Consider the following 12770-nt stretch of genomic DNA (forward strand, 5'->3'; position numbering starts at 1 on the left):
ACATTTCACTTCCGCAGCAGTCTACTGGGTAAAACAAGACCCAAGACCAGTCCAACAGTTTTCCACATTTTGATGGGAGTTGCTGCAAAGTCTCATTAAAAATAGAGTGGATACAGCAAAAAATGAACTGTGGCCAATTTACTCTTTTAAATTGTCTTTATTTATTTATATGGTAAATACTCTCCCTCACTAAAAGACAATGACATTTGTCTTTCAACCTTTCTTTTAAGCTTAACTAGAAAATTCATGTCTTTTTTTTTTTAATATATGTTGAAATGATATAGATGCAGGGTACAAAAATCAACTTAACGGGCACTATTAAATAATTTCATACAGATGTTGAGTCTTGATAAATGGTTAAAATTATAGATGAATATTAGATGTGGAGACATAGATATTCCATATACAACAATGAACTGAATGGAAGATATATTTGCATTGATTTCTAGTAATCAACTTGCTTTCTGTGAATCTTGAAATACCCAATTCCAATTCCAAAGCTTGCTTTCTCATTTGAATTTTCTCTACTGATTTTTTTTTTTCTAGCTGTTTTCTAATTGCTGTTTATTCCTTCAGATTTTTTAAAAATTTTTTTCAGTTCTTCATGTTCTTGATTTTTTTTTAAATCTAGCTCAGGGCCTTATGGTCAATTTTCTATCTATCACAATGCCTCTGAAATATTGAAATATGGCTTCTATTATAAAGTTTCAGGCTAGTTAAATCTTGATTTATCCCATATTTAGTGTCATCTCTAATTTCCAGACTCTTAGCTTTCTCCACTTATATGTATGCATTCTGAACTGCATCCAAGCACTTGGCCAGCAAAACCTGTCTGTGTTTGCCATAATTCTCTGTCCTACAGTACCAAGCTTCGCATATAGTAGCTCCCACATAAATAAGTAAATATGTCCTATTACTATATCAATATCACTTCACATATTAGATCTCAATATTACAAATGTTTTTCATGTCTAAAATATTAAAGAATTTCAGTATAAATAAATAACACATGCTAAAAGTTCATAACATGAAGCAAAATATTCTAAAGATACAATTCATTGTTCTTAAGATTAATTGGTATAATGCCTTACCGATATACTTAGCTTACTAAATTATCATAAGCAGTAGGTAGATGACAAAAAAATTCACCATGCTAACTCAAAAATCATTCAGGAAATGTTTACACAATGGTTGACAAACCACATTTTCAAACAGATGTAATGTCACAATGCCCAGAAACTAGTCAGATGTAGTTCTAGAAGTACAATAGCAGATTATGCAATTAGATAGTTTCAGTAAGACATTAGACTACAATTTCTTGAATTGAACAACTGTGGCCTGTTACCATCATCACACACCATCTCCTATTTTAATGTCAAAACCAAAATATGCATGCAGGTTTAACTATTTCTTCTTAATTTTATATTCTGAAGTTCAAGTTTAGTCAGTGAGATTTGGGAAATGACTACTGTTGAGCAGAAATGAAATGGAGGGGATCGTTGATGGCTGTAAATCCTAGAGAAGCAGATCTACAAATTTCATTTAATCTTAGTTCATTTTCTAATTCTTTGAAGTATACTGTGTTTGTCTTTCTGTTGAGGATACAGGTATCTTAAGAAACAACATGTCTTTTTACTCAATTTTTCTTGTAATTCCTCCTGTCAAACTACTTGGAACAATGCTTTACAGATAACAGAAACTCTCTGAACACCCATTGTGTTAATCAGACACAGAGACAGATGAAGTAAACACAAGGAGAGCAACCCCTGGCTTGTGAATAATCTAAGAATTACTGGCACAAAATAATGACTCCTTTAAACAAAATCAAATAGGATTGAAGGAATTTGACGCAAGCATATATTTATTAAAGTTTGGTCTCTTTTGTAATAGTAATATTTAAATTCTGCCATATTTCTTCACTAATGTTTTGGTGGTGACTAAAAAGGGATTTGCAAAATTAATCCAAGCCAAACCAAAGCAAACATCACAGAGAAAGATTTATTCACAAATATGATTATTAACCATGCAGTGACAATGAAAGCTATGATTCCTTGTGTTAAACTGAAAATTTCTTTTACAAAAGTATTCATATTTTAATCAATAAAAATAAAAAATAATAATAAGAAAAAAATAAACTTGGACTGAGTCAGGATTTGTCTTGGAACACATCAAAAGGGTGTTGAACAACCACACTCATGCTTTGAAGAGTCTGATTTTGAAGGATGGTGCAACTGCTGGAGCCAGGGTTTTTAAAACTCAACTCTACCCAGTTACCCATTTGTTGATGATCTAAGCTTCAGTGAGGTTATACAAACCAACAATATAGACAGCTTTTACTATGCTCCAGATACTTGCATATGATTATCTCACATAGTCATCAAAGATTTCTGTCTAGCAGACATGATTCTGATTTTACAGACAGAGAAAAAAGGCTAAGTGAGCATAACCTGCTCAAGTTAACACACTTATTAAGTAGTGGAAGTGGAATTCAAATCTTGGTCCATTTGATACTAAAAATCATTAATTCATTAAAACCATACTGCCTTTCAAAAAAACATGAAAAAAATGATGGACTAACCCCTAAAGAAGATATTACTGAATAATTTTATATTTCAGATTATTTTATAAAATTATTTTGGATAATAAAATAAATATGATGTCTACACATTATTTTTCAATTTTGAGTCCTTAGATATGTGCATTCAACTTTGTGCTTTCTTACACCTTCCAGCACAGTATAGATTACTACTGAAAAACGTTGAAAGTTTTTAGATGTTACGATCTCAAAATCGTTTTATTAATAGTTTAATTTACCTTACCTTAGACAATCTTTTCTTGGATTCAGAATCATCTTTGGGAACAAAATCTTTAATTAGCCGAGATCGGTCATAATTAGCATGTTCTGATTCATCCAGGTAATCCTTATCTTTTCCTAGGGCTAGAAAAGAGACAAAGACAATTAAATCCATTTTTTTATTCTTTTCTCTCTCTTTACATGGACTAATTTTTCTTCCCTCCCCCCCCCTAAATTTTCCCAAGGCTCAGCCAAGTATAATTTTCTTATGACCCATCCATTTAATAAGTAAACAAAAAAATTAATAACATGAGACCTCACCTGTTAGTGGATTAATACTGACAATAAAGTAACTTTCATAAGAATTAAATGCATTTCTGCTACTTAATGCACTTCAACTTTTTAAAAATAAAATTAGAATTATGCAAATTTTATTGGACACCACCTCTCTTCCACCTGAATGTAGAGATATTTGTAAGAATTCAAGATTCCTAACAGGTGTTGCTCCAAAGGGTCAACACTCTAACCATATAGCCACACAGGCCATGGATGCAACAGGTACTGTTGATTCTAGGCTACAGGCAAAGTCTCTGTCCTCTGGAAACAGAGTGAGAAAAATAAACCACATAATCTCAGTTTATACAGATTTGGAGACACGAAATGAAGCTCGCGTGAAATCTCTATCAGGGCTTTGGGATAGGAGAAAGGTTATTATGAACAAGGAACAAAAGACGTTAGGATTGGCTGCAGCATTCATTGTTAGTAAAAGGAAGCATTAGGGAATGTCCTAGAGAGGCCATGCCCAGGTATATTTTAGGGCCTCAGAAGCCATAGTAAGGAGTTTATATTTTAAATGTAATAGGAAATATGGAGGGATTTGAGTAGAGAAAGAATGATATTTAATTTCCTTTTTATTAAAGCCTCCTATAACTGATATCAGGAGGTAAGAGTTGGAGCAGAGACCAATTAGGAGGTATTATATCACTCTGCCCAGAGATGGTGCAGACTGGACCGAGGTGTAGTAGTGAGCACAGCACCTGTAGCAGAAAGTGGTGCAGTGTCAGATTCTGAATGTAATTTCATAACTGAGCCCAGAGAACTTATTTAATGTCTTTAACAAACAATTTGAAAAAGTTTACAGCGACTGTAAGGCTGTCACAACTGGAAAAACAATATGTTCTTTCAGTGCAATTTTCTTATTTCTACAATTATTAAATAGATTGGCAACATTAGTAGAAAGTTCTTTTTACACCATATTAATAAGAAACACTGTTGGAAAAAAAATAACAAAAGTTGGTGGAAATGATCTAAGATTATAGAACAAAAGCAAAATCACCAAATACTCATTTGACTACAACTGTTTCAAGAAATTCAATGAAGCTCCACCACGCTAAACTATTATGCTAATAGAAAGCAACAGTGCCTTAACTGTCTCATATAAACCACTTCCTGAGGGAGTTGTTTTATAACATTAGCAAAATGTTGATTTCACAAGATTAGACAGATTTATATTTTGGTTCGTTGGACTCAAATTATGTTGCTCTTAATGAGCCCTATTTATTTCATTTCAAAGTTATCTGATTTTACAGCACCACAGGTATGGGCAGAATCAAGCATCTCTTAATATGAATTGCTCTGTCCTGCATACTAACAAGAAAAATGGGTGGGTGATAGTACCAGGGTTTCTAGGATTGATGAACAAGATTATTGTCACACAGGATTTCAAATTGATTATCACATGGATTAGCACTTTCCAAAATGACTGTGTGTGTATGTGTGTGTGTGTGTGAGAGTGACTGTGTGTGTGCTTATGTCTGTGTGGCTGGGGGCACAGGGTGAAGTGGTGCCTGGCTTCATGAGCTGCTCTATGAAAAGAATTAAAGGCTCAGAGGTGGCAATAAAAAGAATGAAAAAAACAAACCAACAATCACAACCAAACAACAAAAGTCTAAATCTATCAATCTGATTAGCTTTTTAAAATCAATGATCTCCAATGTATATTTAGCATGCAATGTACCCACGTCCCAATCGTTCACAGCTTCCATCCTTATACTGATTAACATCTTGCAGAGCTAGTGTTCTATGGGCATTACTAAGCACTTTTCACCTTAGAGGCCTCTGTTCCTATTGTGGTGATGAAGAGAGAAGGCAGGGGATTAAAACTTCCTGAGTTGAAATCTCAGTTCTCCATTGGCTAGCTATGGCATTTGGCAAATTATTTTATCTCTTAATGAATCCGGCTCCTCATATGTAAAAATAGGCTGTTAATACTACCTTACCTAAATCATTGTTATGACAATTGAGATAAAGCAGGTAGAGAGTTGTGCAGTAAGAGTTCAGTAAAATTATTGTTATTCCACTCTGCCATTTGGGTGATAAGAGGAACAGCTGGTTTGTGAAGATATCTTTGAGCTTAGCAGAATTGGGTGTTGAAAGATAAACCTAATTACTGCATAAAGCAATGAACAGATATTTTTTAAACCTCTACAATGATGTGCCATGCCTGTTCATTTAACTCAGCAATCTTGCAAAGTAAGGATAATTAATCCCAATTTACAAATGAAATTACTGAGGCCCAGAGAGGTTAATGATATGCCACAGTCACACAGATAGTAGGTACAAGAATGGAGATTTGACCAAAGTCTGGGTGGGAAAACAGCATTGCATCTATATTATACTAAAAGTCCTGTTGGATAACTTATGTGGAAATTCCCCGCCTTGAACCAATAAGCTATTAATATTCCTTCCTCTATATGTCTAATGTTGAACAATGAGAAATATCAATCCTCAGTGACCACACACAGTTCACTCTGCCACAGCATTAATATTCTTATAGGGCAGTTAAAGTAGTTCACGGTAAAAAAGAAAAGCCATTACTTAGATGCATTAGTCAGGTTCCAAAAATTATATCAGAGCTTGTTAGTGCTTGGAAATTCCCATGCATTAACCAACCCAATGCTAGAAGCTAATAGTCTGAGCTCTAAAAGAAAAATTAGAGAATGTAACTTTGTTGAATTTAAAAGTGAGCACGTATTCCTAAAATACTCATGTTTTATTTAATTACACTCTTGTTATAGTTGATGTCATTTTGCTTGACCTCTTCTTAAAGATGACTTTAAAAATATAAATTATACATATGACTCTAAAATAGCATTTCCCAACCAGGTGTTATATCCAGATGGATTCCTAGAATACTTGGTGATATACTACTGTCAGCCAGAGCTTCATTCTCACTTTCATTATGAAGGCCAACACCTCATGTGTACATGTTTTAAATCCTTAAGGAGCTGTGATGTTTCTCTAAATTGAATAAATGATAGAATGATGCTGGGAAATGCCAAAATATTGAGTATGAGGTACAATGCCTGGAGAGATATAAATACAAGTCAAGTATGTCAAATGGTTGAGACCTATTGAACAAAAAAGAAAAAAAAAAAACATGGGGATAGGGCATCCAATTATATTAAACATTTAGATAAAATTTTAATATTTGTGATAACAAGCTGTTAAAAACAAGAAGCATGGAATGGAATAGACAGGTTTGCATGATTAAAGTGGCAGGTTATTAACTACTACTAACTTGGGAGAATTATTAGTGAAAGGTGATGTACAAACTCTACCACCTATATGGATATTCTGGACAAGGTTTTTTTTTTTGATTTTTTTTTTTCTTTATCGATTAAGGTATTACATATGTGTCCCTGTCCCCCCATTGCCCCTCCACCCCCACCCCCCACTCATGCCCTCACCCCTCTGGTGTCTGTGTCCATTGGTTAGGCTTATATGCATGCATACAAGTCCTTTGGTTGATCTCTCCCCCTTACCCCTGCCCTCCCCTACCTTCCCTCTGAGTTTAATGGTCTGATCGATGCTTCTCTGTCTCTGGATCTGTTTTTGTTCTTGTTTTTGTTTTCTTATCAGAAAATAACTAGCACTAGTAACCTCTTTCAGAATTAATTACTATAGAAAAGACCTTTATACTCTGAATATATTTGTTTTGATGAAATGTTATTTTTGACATTGTATATGAGATGAATCTTCTGGTGACTATCTTCCTTTAATTAGGGAGCTTAATAAGCCAGCACTGTTTCTATGCCACGCGCACAAAAACAGTATCATAAGAAACACAAGTAATCTGCAGTCATTCAGAATGGTGTTATAAATAACTCCGCTCATCATTAAAGCATTATAAAAAAGTACCTTAACAATGTACTCAGAGATACAGATTTTAGGCTACACATTATTTAATATTTACATGGGGAATAGTTAGGAGTATGGCTACCGACTGCATACCCAAAGCATTTAAACTGATTCTCTGGAGGTGGGACCTGGGGAGTTTTAAAAGCTCCTGCCTCTATTGTGGAACCATCAGAGAACGGCTGATGTAGACAACAGGAATGAGTCACCAGTGTGTTCACTAATGGGAACTCAGAGCCTAATGTCTGCAGGTTATAAAATAAATTCACTTCGAGGTTATAAAGTAAGAATTGGGTAAGATTATTAACACTTTTTGTTAATTCTGGCTTTATTTGGATTTAATTTATAAATAGGAAAAGCCCCAGTTCAAATGCATTGATCACAGGCAATTCCAGCAAGCCAACAGATTTAAATGTAAATCTTGCTCAAAGAAAATATAGGTACCAAACTTATGGACCTGGGTGGTAGACAACATTTTATGGACTTGAACCCAAAGGAAAGGGAGGTAAAAGAAAAAATAAATGAATGGGACTATATCAAACTGAAGAGCTTCTGCACAGCAAAAGAAATGGACAATAAAACAAACAGGTAGTCAACCAAATGGGAGATGCTATTTGCAAACAGTAGCTCCAACAAAGGTTTAGTTTCCAAAACATATAAAGAACTCATAAAACTCAACGCCAAACAAACAATCCCATCAAAAAGTGGGCAGAGGACCTAAAACACATCTCTCCCAAGAAGACATACAAACAGCCAATAGATATATGAAAAGATGTTCAACTCACTAGCAATTAGGGAAATGCAAATTAAATGAGATACCACCTTACACCTGGTAGAGTGTCCATTATCAACAAGACAAGCAATAACAAGCGTTGGAGAGGTTGTGGAAAAGAGGGAACCCTCATTCACTGCTGGTGGAAATATAGACTGGTACAACCACTATGAAAGCAGTCTGGTGACTCCTCAAAAAATTAAGAGTAGAGCTACCATATGACCCAGCAACCCCACTCCTGGGTATATCCCTGAAAAACTCGAAATCATTTATGCAAAGATAAAAGCACCCCTATTTTCATTGCAGCATTATTCAGGGTGGCCCAAACATGGAAACAACAAAAGCACCCTATGATAGAGGACCGGATAAAGAAGATGTGGTACATATACATAATGGAATACTACTCATAGAAAGGATGAAATAGCATCATTTACAACAACATGGATGGACCTTGAGAACATTATGCTAAGTGAAATAAGTCAGACAGAAAAATCTCAGAACCATACGATTTTACTCATAATACTGAAAAACATGAACACAAACAGCAATGAGGTGGTTGCCTGAGAGAGGTGGGTGGTGGGAGAAGGGGATCCTAATATGAGGTGACAGGAGAGGATTTTACTTTGGGTGGTGGGCACATGGTAGTATATACAGATTTTGTAACTTAGAAATCCACACACGTAACCTATATGTTTATGTTCAGCAATGTCACCCCAATAAATTTAATTTAAAAAATAATAAAGAAAACTTTGCGTGATAACAGAGAAAGGCCAAAGAGGAAGTTGAGTAAACTTGTCACTGTTATAGGAAAAATAAATAAAAAATTAGATTGCCTATGAATGGAGGGTCAGAATTGATAGAACCTTTCAGTATCAATATTATTCCAAGTACTAGGTGAATAAAAACTAGTTTTACCTTTCAGTTTTTGAAAACTATTCATAGAAATGTATGCTATTTTGACTGAAATATGAGCATTTTACCCTACTTACCAAAAAATTCTAATGTGAATATTTTTCTCTACACATCCTACATAATAAAATGGTAATATGTAAATTACCATCACTCCGCTACGCCCACGATTGGGCCAGCAGGAGGCGCAGGGGGCGGGACTCAGGGTGGCCGGGGTAGCTGATTGGGCCAGCAGGACGCTGAGCTCGCGGCGCCAATGGCGCCGCGAGCTCAGCGTCTGTGTCATGGCTGCCCCGGAGGCTTTCGGAAGGCCTGGTGCACCTGCGGACAGACAGCCAGCCGGCTCCCCCGCGATCAAAAGCCAAAGCGGGGGAGCTGTCTGTCTGTCTGCGCCGGCGCAAGGCCTTCCGAAAGCCTCCGCGGAGCTGGAGGCTTTCGGAAGGCCTGGGGCACCGGCGGACGGACAGACACACAGCCGGCTCCCCCGCGATCAAAAGCTGCGCCGGCGCAAGGCCTTTCGAAAGCCTCCGCCGCGCGGGAGGCTTTCGGAAGGCCTGGGGCACCAGCGGACAGACAGCCAGCTGGTACACCAGGTGCATGATTAAATCATGCACTGGGCCTCTAGTTCTATAATATTTGCATATGTTAGAAAGAAAAAAAGAAGAAACAGACAGCAAGAAGACTATAACAGCCACAGATAATCTTACCACATAAAGATACTATTAGCTAGAATATTGTATATTTCTTTTTCTAAACACTTTTTGTTGATTTCAGAGAGAAAGGAAGAGGGAGAGAAAGATAGAAACATTAATGATGAGAGAGAATCATTGATCAGCTGCCTCCTGCACGCCCGCCCCTCACTGGGGATCGAGCCCACAACCTGGGCATGTGCCCTTCACCAGAATTGAACCCGGAACCCTTCAGTCCACAGGCCGGTACTCTGTGCATTTAGCCAAACCGGGTAAGGCTTATATATTTCTTTCTAGCTCTTTTCTAATACATGTTAAGTTAATAACTAACATGAGAGGAGGTTGACATTTATATTTAACATTTTCCTCACATAGCAACATGCACTAAATGTTCAATAAATTTATTAATACCTCTGTGTTATTCTAGCCTATACATGCTTTACAATTATTTTAACTACTCCCCTAACACTAGAGTAATCAATTTGCTTCCCTTTCTATGTTTGATAATTACTTGTAAACAACACTGTGAGGAAACAAGTATGTTTTGGGGGTTTTGATATTATTATTATTATTATTGTTTTTTTATATTATTTTTCTTGGAATAGATTTCTAGATGTAAAAATAAATGCCCCTATAATTCAGGGTTCCTCCCTTTGTCCATAGAGTAAAATATCTCATCAAAGAGCAGTTTATTAACTCATTGATACCGAAGCAGAGTTTAAACTGGCTGAATAAATTTCAATTGTGTTTGTTTGTTGTTCCTTCCTCTAGAGACTTCATTAACATGATGTTACAATAGTCTTCAAAAAGCAGAAGCCTACAACACTTTTCTAGAGGCACAATTCTGACTGATGGGAGAATGCTGGCAGATGGAGTAGCTTAGTCTAGAATATATGCAGAGACAGGGAGAGTAAGTCTCCTTAGCCAAATCCTAGAGATGTCTGGACTCAAAGCTGGCAAAAGAAACAGAGGACAGGAGTGAGAATCAAAGGTGAAACATGAAGAAAACTGAAGGTCTGATAACAGAACATGCAAACACCAACATTTTCTCCAAAGAAATTCAAAAAGAGAGAGCAGTTAAGGTGGGAATTGCACCTTTAGAGTAAGGTTCTCAATCTGACCTTGAGTGGGTCACCTATGTAGTGGCTTTTTAGCCATTCATTTAAAAGTGAAGTTTTGCTTGGGCTGGTGTGGACCAATAGTCAGAGTGTTGGCCCACACACTGAAATGTTGAAAGGTTGCAGGTTTGATTCCCAGTCAAGGGCACATACCTGGGTTGCAGGTTTGAACCTGGCCCCACCCAGGGTGAGTGCAGGCAACCTGTAACCAATCAATATCTCTCTCTCTCTCTCTCTCTCTCTCTCTCTCTCTCTCTCTCTCTCTCTCTCCTCTTTCCTCCTCCATTCCACCCTCTCTAAAAATCAGTGGGAAAAACATCCTTGAGTAAGGATTAACAACAACAACAGAAAGTGAAGTCTTTCAGTTTCTAAGATAACTCCATGTATCCAGAACTCTGAGTCAGCCTTCCAGTTCTTTTATTCTTAAGTGTAAATAGGCAATCAAAGACCAGAAATTTTGGAGAATTCTACAGCCTAAAAGAGAATGACTAATTTAAACAAGCATAAGAACTGATCCTTAGAAAAACAGACTAAAATTTAAGAAGCAAAGGAAAACTTAAGATAATTGCAAATGGTACTAGAGAGATTAGGGATATTGTATTTAAAAAATAAGATAGCATTCTCTGAAAATGTTACATTCTAAGAATAAAAAGCTCTTGGAAATTAAATAACAAAATTATTTTATCTCCACCTATATACACACAGATGAAAAGACATTTGGAAGGAAGGTTCAGAGAATCTCCCAGAACCGAGACAGAAGTCAAAACCACAAGATAAAAAAAAATGTTTAACATTTTTTTAGAAAATGTTTAACTTTTAATTGGACTTCAAGAAAGAGGGGAAGAAACAAACAAATGGGCATAAATTGTGGAAAAATTATACAGAAGTTGAAAGGAGGTAGGAGAAAAAATAAAAGAACTACAATCTCTAGGGCAGGTTGAATTAAAACACAAATGTGCACACACCCATACACTTAAACATTAGGTTGTAGAGTTTTATAACACAAAAGTAAAGACAGCCCAGCTGGTGTGGCTCAGTGTTTGAGCACTGACCTTTGATTCCAGGTCAGGGCACATGCCCCAGTTGCAGGCCCAACCCCAGTAGGGAGCAGCAGATCAATGATTCTCTTTCTCTCTCATTGTTGATGTTTCTACCTCTCTCTCCCTCTCCTTCCTCTCTGAAATAAATTATCCTATCTAATAAAAGAGTAATATGCAAATTAACCATCATTCCAACACACAAGATGGCTGCCCCCATGTGGACACAAGATGGCCGCCACAAGATGGCCTGAGGGGGAGGGCAGTTAGCGGTGACCAGGCCTGCAGGGGAGTGCAGTTAGGGGCAAACAGCCTGGCAAGGGAACAGTTAGGCATCAATCAGGCTGGCAGGGGAGTGGTTAGAGGGTGATCAGGCTGGCTGGCAGAAGCAGTTAGGGGCAATCAGGAAGGCAGGCAGGTGAGCAGTTGGGAGCCAGCAGTCCTGGATTGTGAGAGGGATGTCTGACTGCCCGTTTAGGCCCGATCCTAGTAGAATCGGGCCTAAATGTGCAGTTGGACATCCCTCGAGGGGTCCCAGATTGGAGAGGGTGCAGGCTGGGCTAAGGGACAACCCTCCACCCCCCATGCACAAATTTCGTGCACCGGGCCTCTAGTGTGTGTGTGTGTGTGTGTGTGTGTGTGTGTGTGTGTGTGTGTGTGTTAGAGGCCTGATGCACAAAATTCGTGCATGGGTAGGGTCCCTAGGCCTGGCCAGCGATCAGGGCCGATCTGTGGGGTGACCAGCAGGGCAATCAGGGGGGCCCCTGCTGGCACCCGCCTTGGCTGGCCTGGGGCCTACATACTGGGGGCAGCTCCTGCATTAAGCATGTGCCCCTGGTGTTCAGTGCACATCATAGTGACTGGTCGTTCCACTGGTTGTTCTGCCATTCGGTTTATTTGCATATTAGGCTTTTATTATATAGGATATATATAAAATAAAAATGTACCTAGAGAAAAAAATATCAACTGCAAAGGAATAAGAATCAGCCAGCAGTAACAACAGATGTTAGATGACAGTGAATTAGTCTCCAAATTCAAGAAAAATAATTTTTAATCTAAAATTTTATGACCAAACAAATACCAATCAATAGTAAGAGCAAACTGAAGTCATTTCAGATATACAATTACTTAAAAAATTTGCACATTAATCAACTTTCAAAGGTAGTTGTTTAAGGATTTACCCTGAAACAAATAAAACAAGAATGGAAACTAACAAAGAATAATAAGTGTGACATTAGAAACTAGAATTATTCA

At 37.3% G+C, this 12770-nt stretch overlaps 1 protein-coding gene across 3 annotated transcripts in view; it reads right to left on the reverse strand.

The window, feature by feature from the left end:
- The window catches only part of ANO3 (anoctamin 3), a gene marked incomplete at its 5' end in the record, with an annotated part of 271320 nt that overhangs the window by 141037 nt on the left and 117513 nt on the right, over window positions 1-12770 (reverse strand). For all 3 annotated transcript variants that reach the window (XM_079789410.1, XM_079789411.1, XM_079789412.1), the window contains one exon: window positions 2820-2938. In XM_079789410.1, coding sequence (XP_079645536.1) covers window positions 2820-2938 — 119 coding nt within the window. The remainder of the gene's footprint in view (window positions 1-2819; window positions 2939-12770) is intronic.

Source organism: Cnephaeus nilssonii (assembly GCF_951640355.1).
Source record: "Cnephaeus nilssonii genome assembly, chromosome: 13".
NCBI lineage: Eukaryota > Metazoa > Chordata > Mammalia > Chiroptera > Vespertilionidae > Cnephaeus > Cnephaeus nilssonii.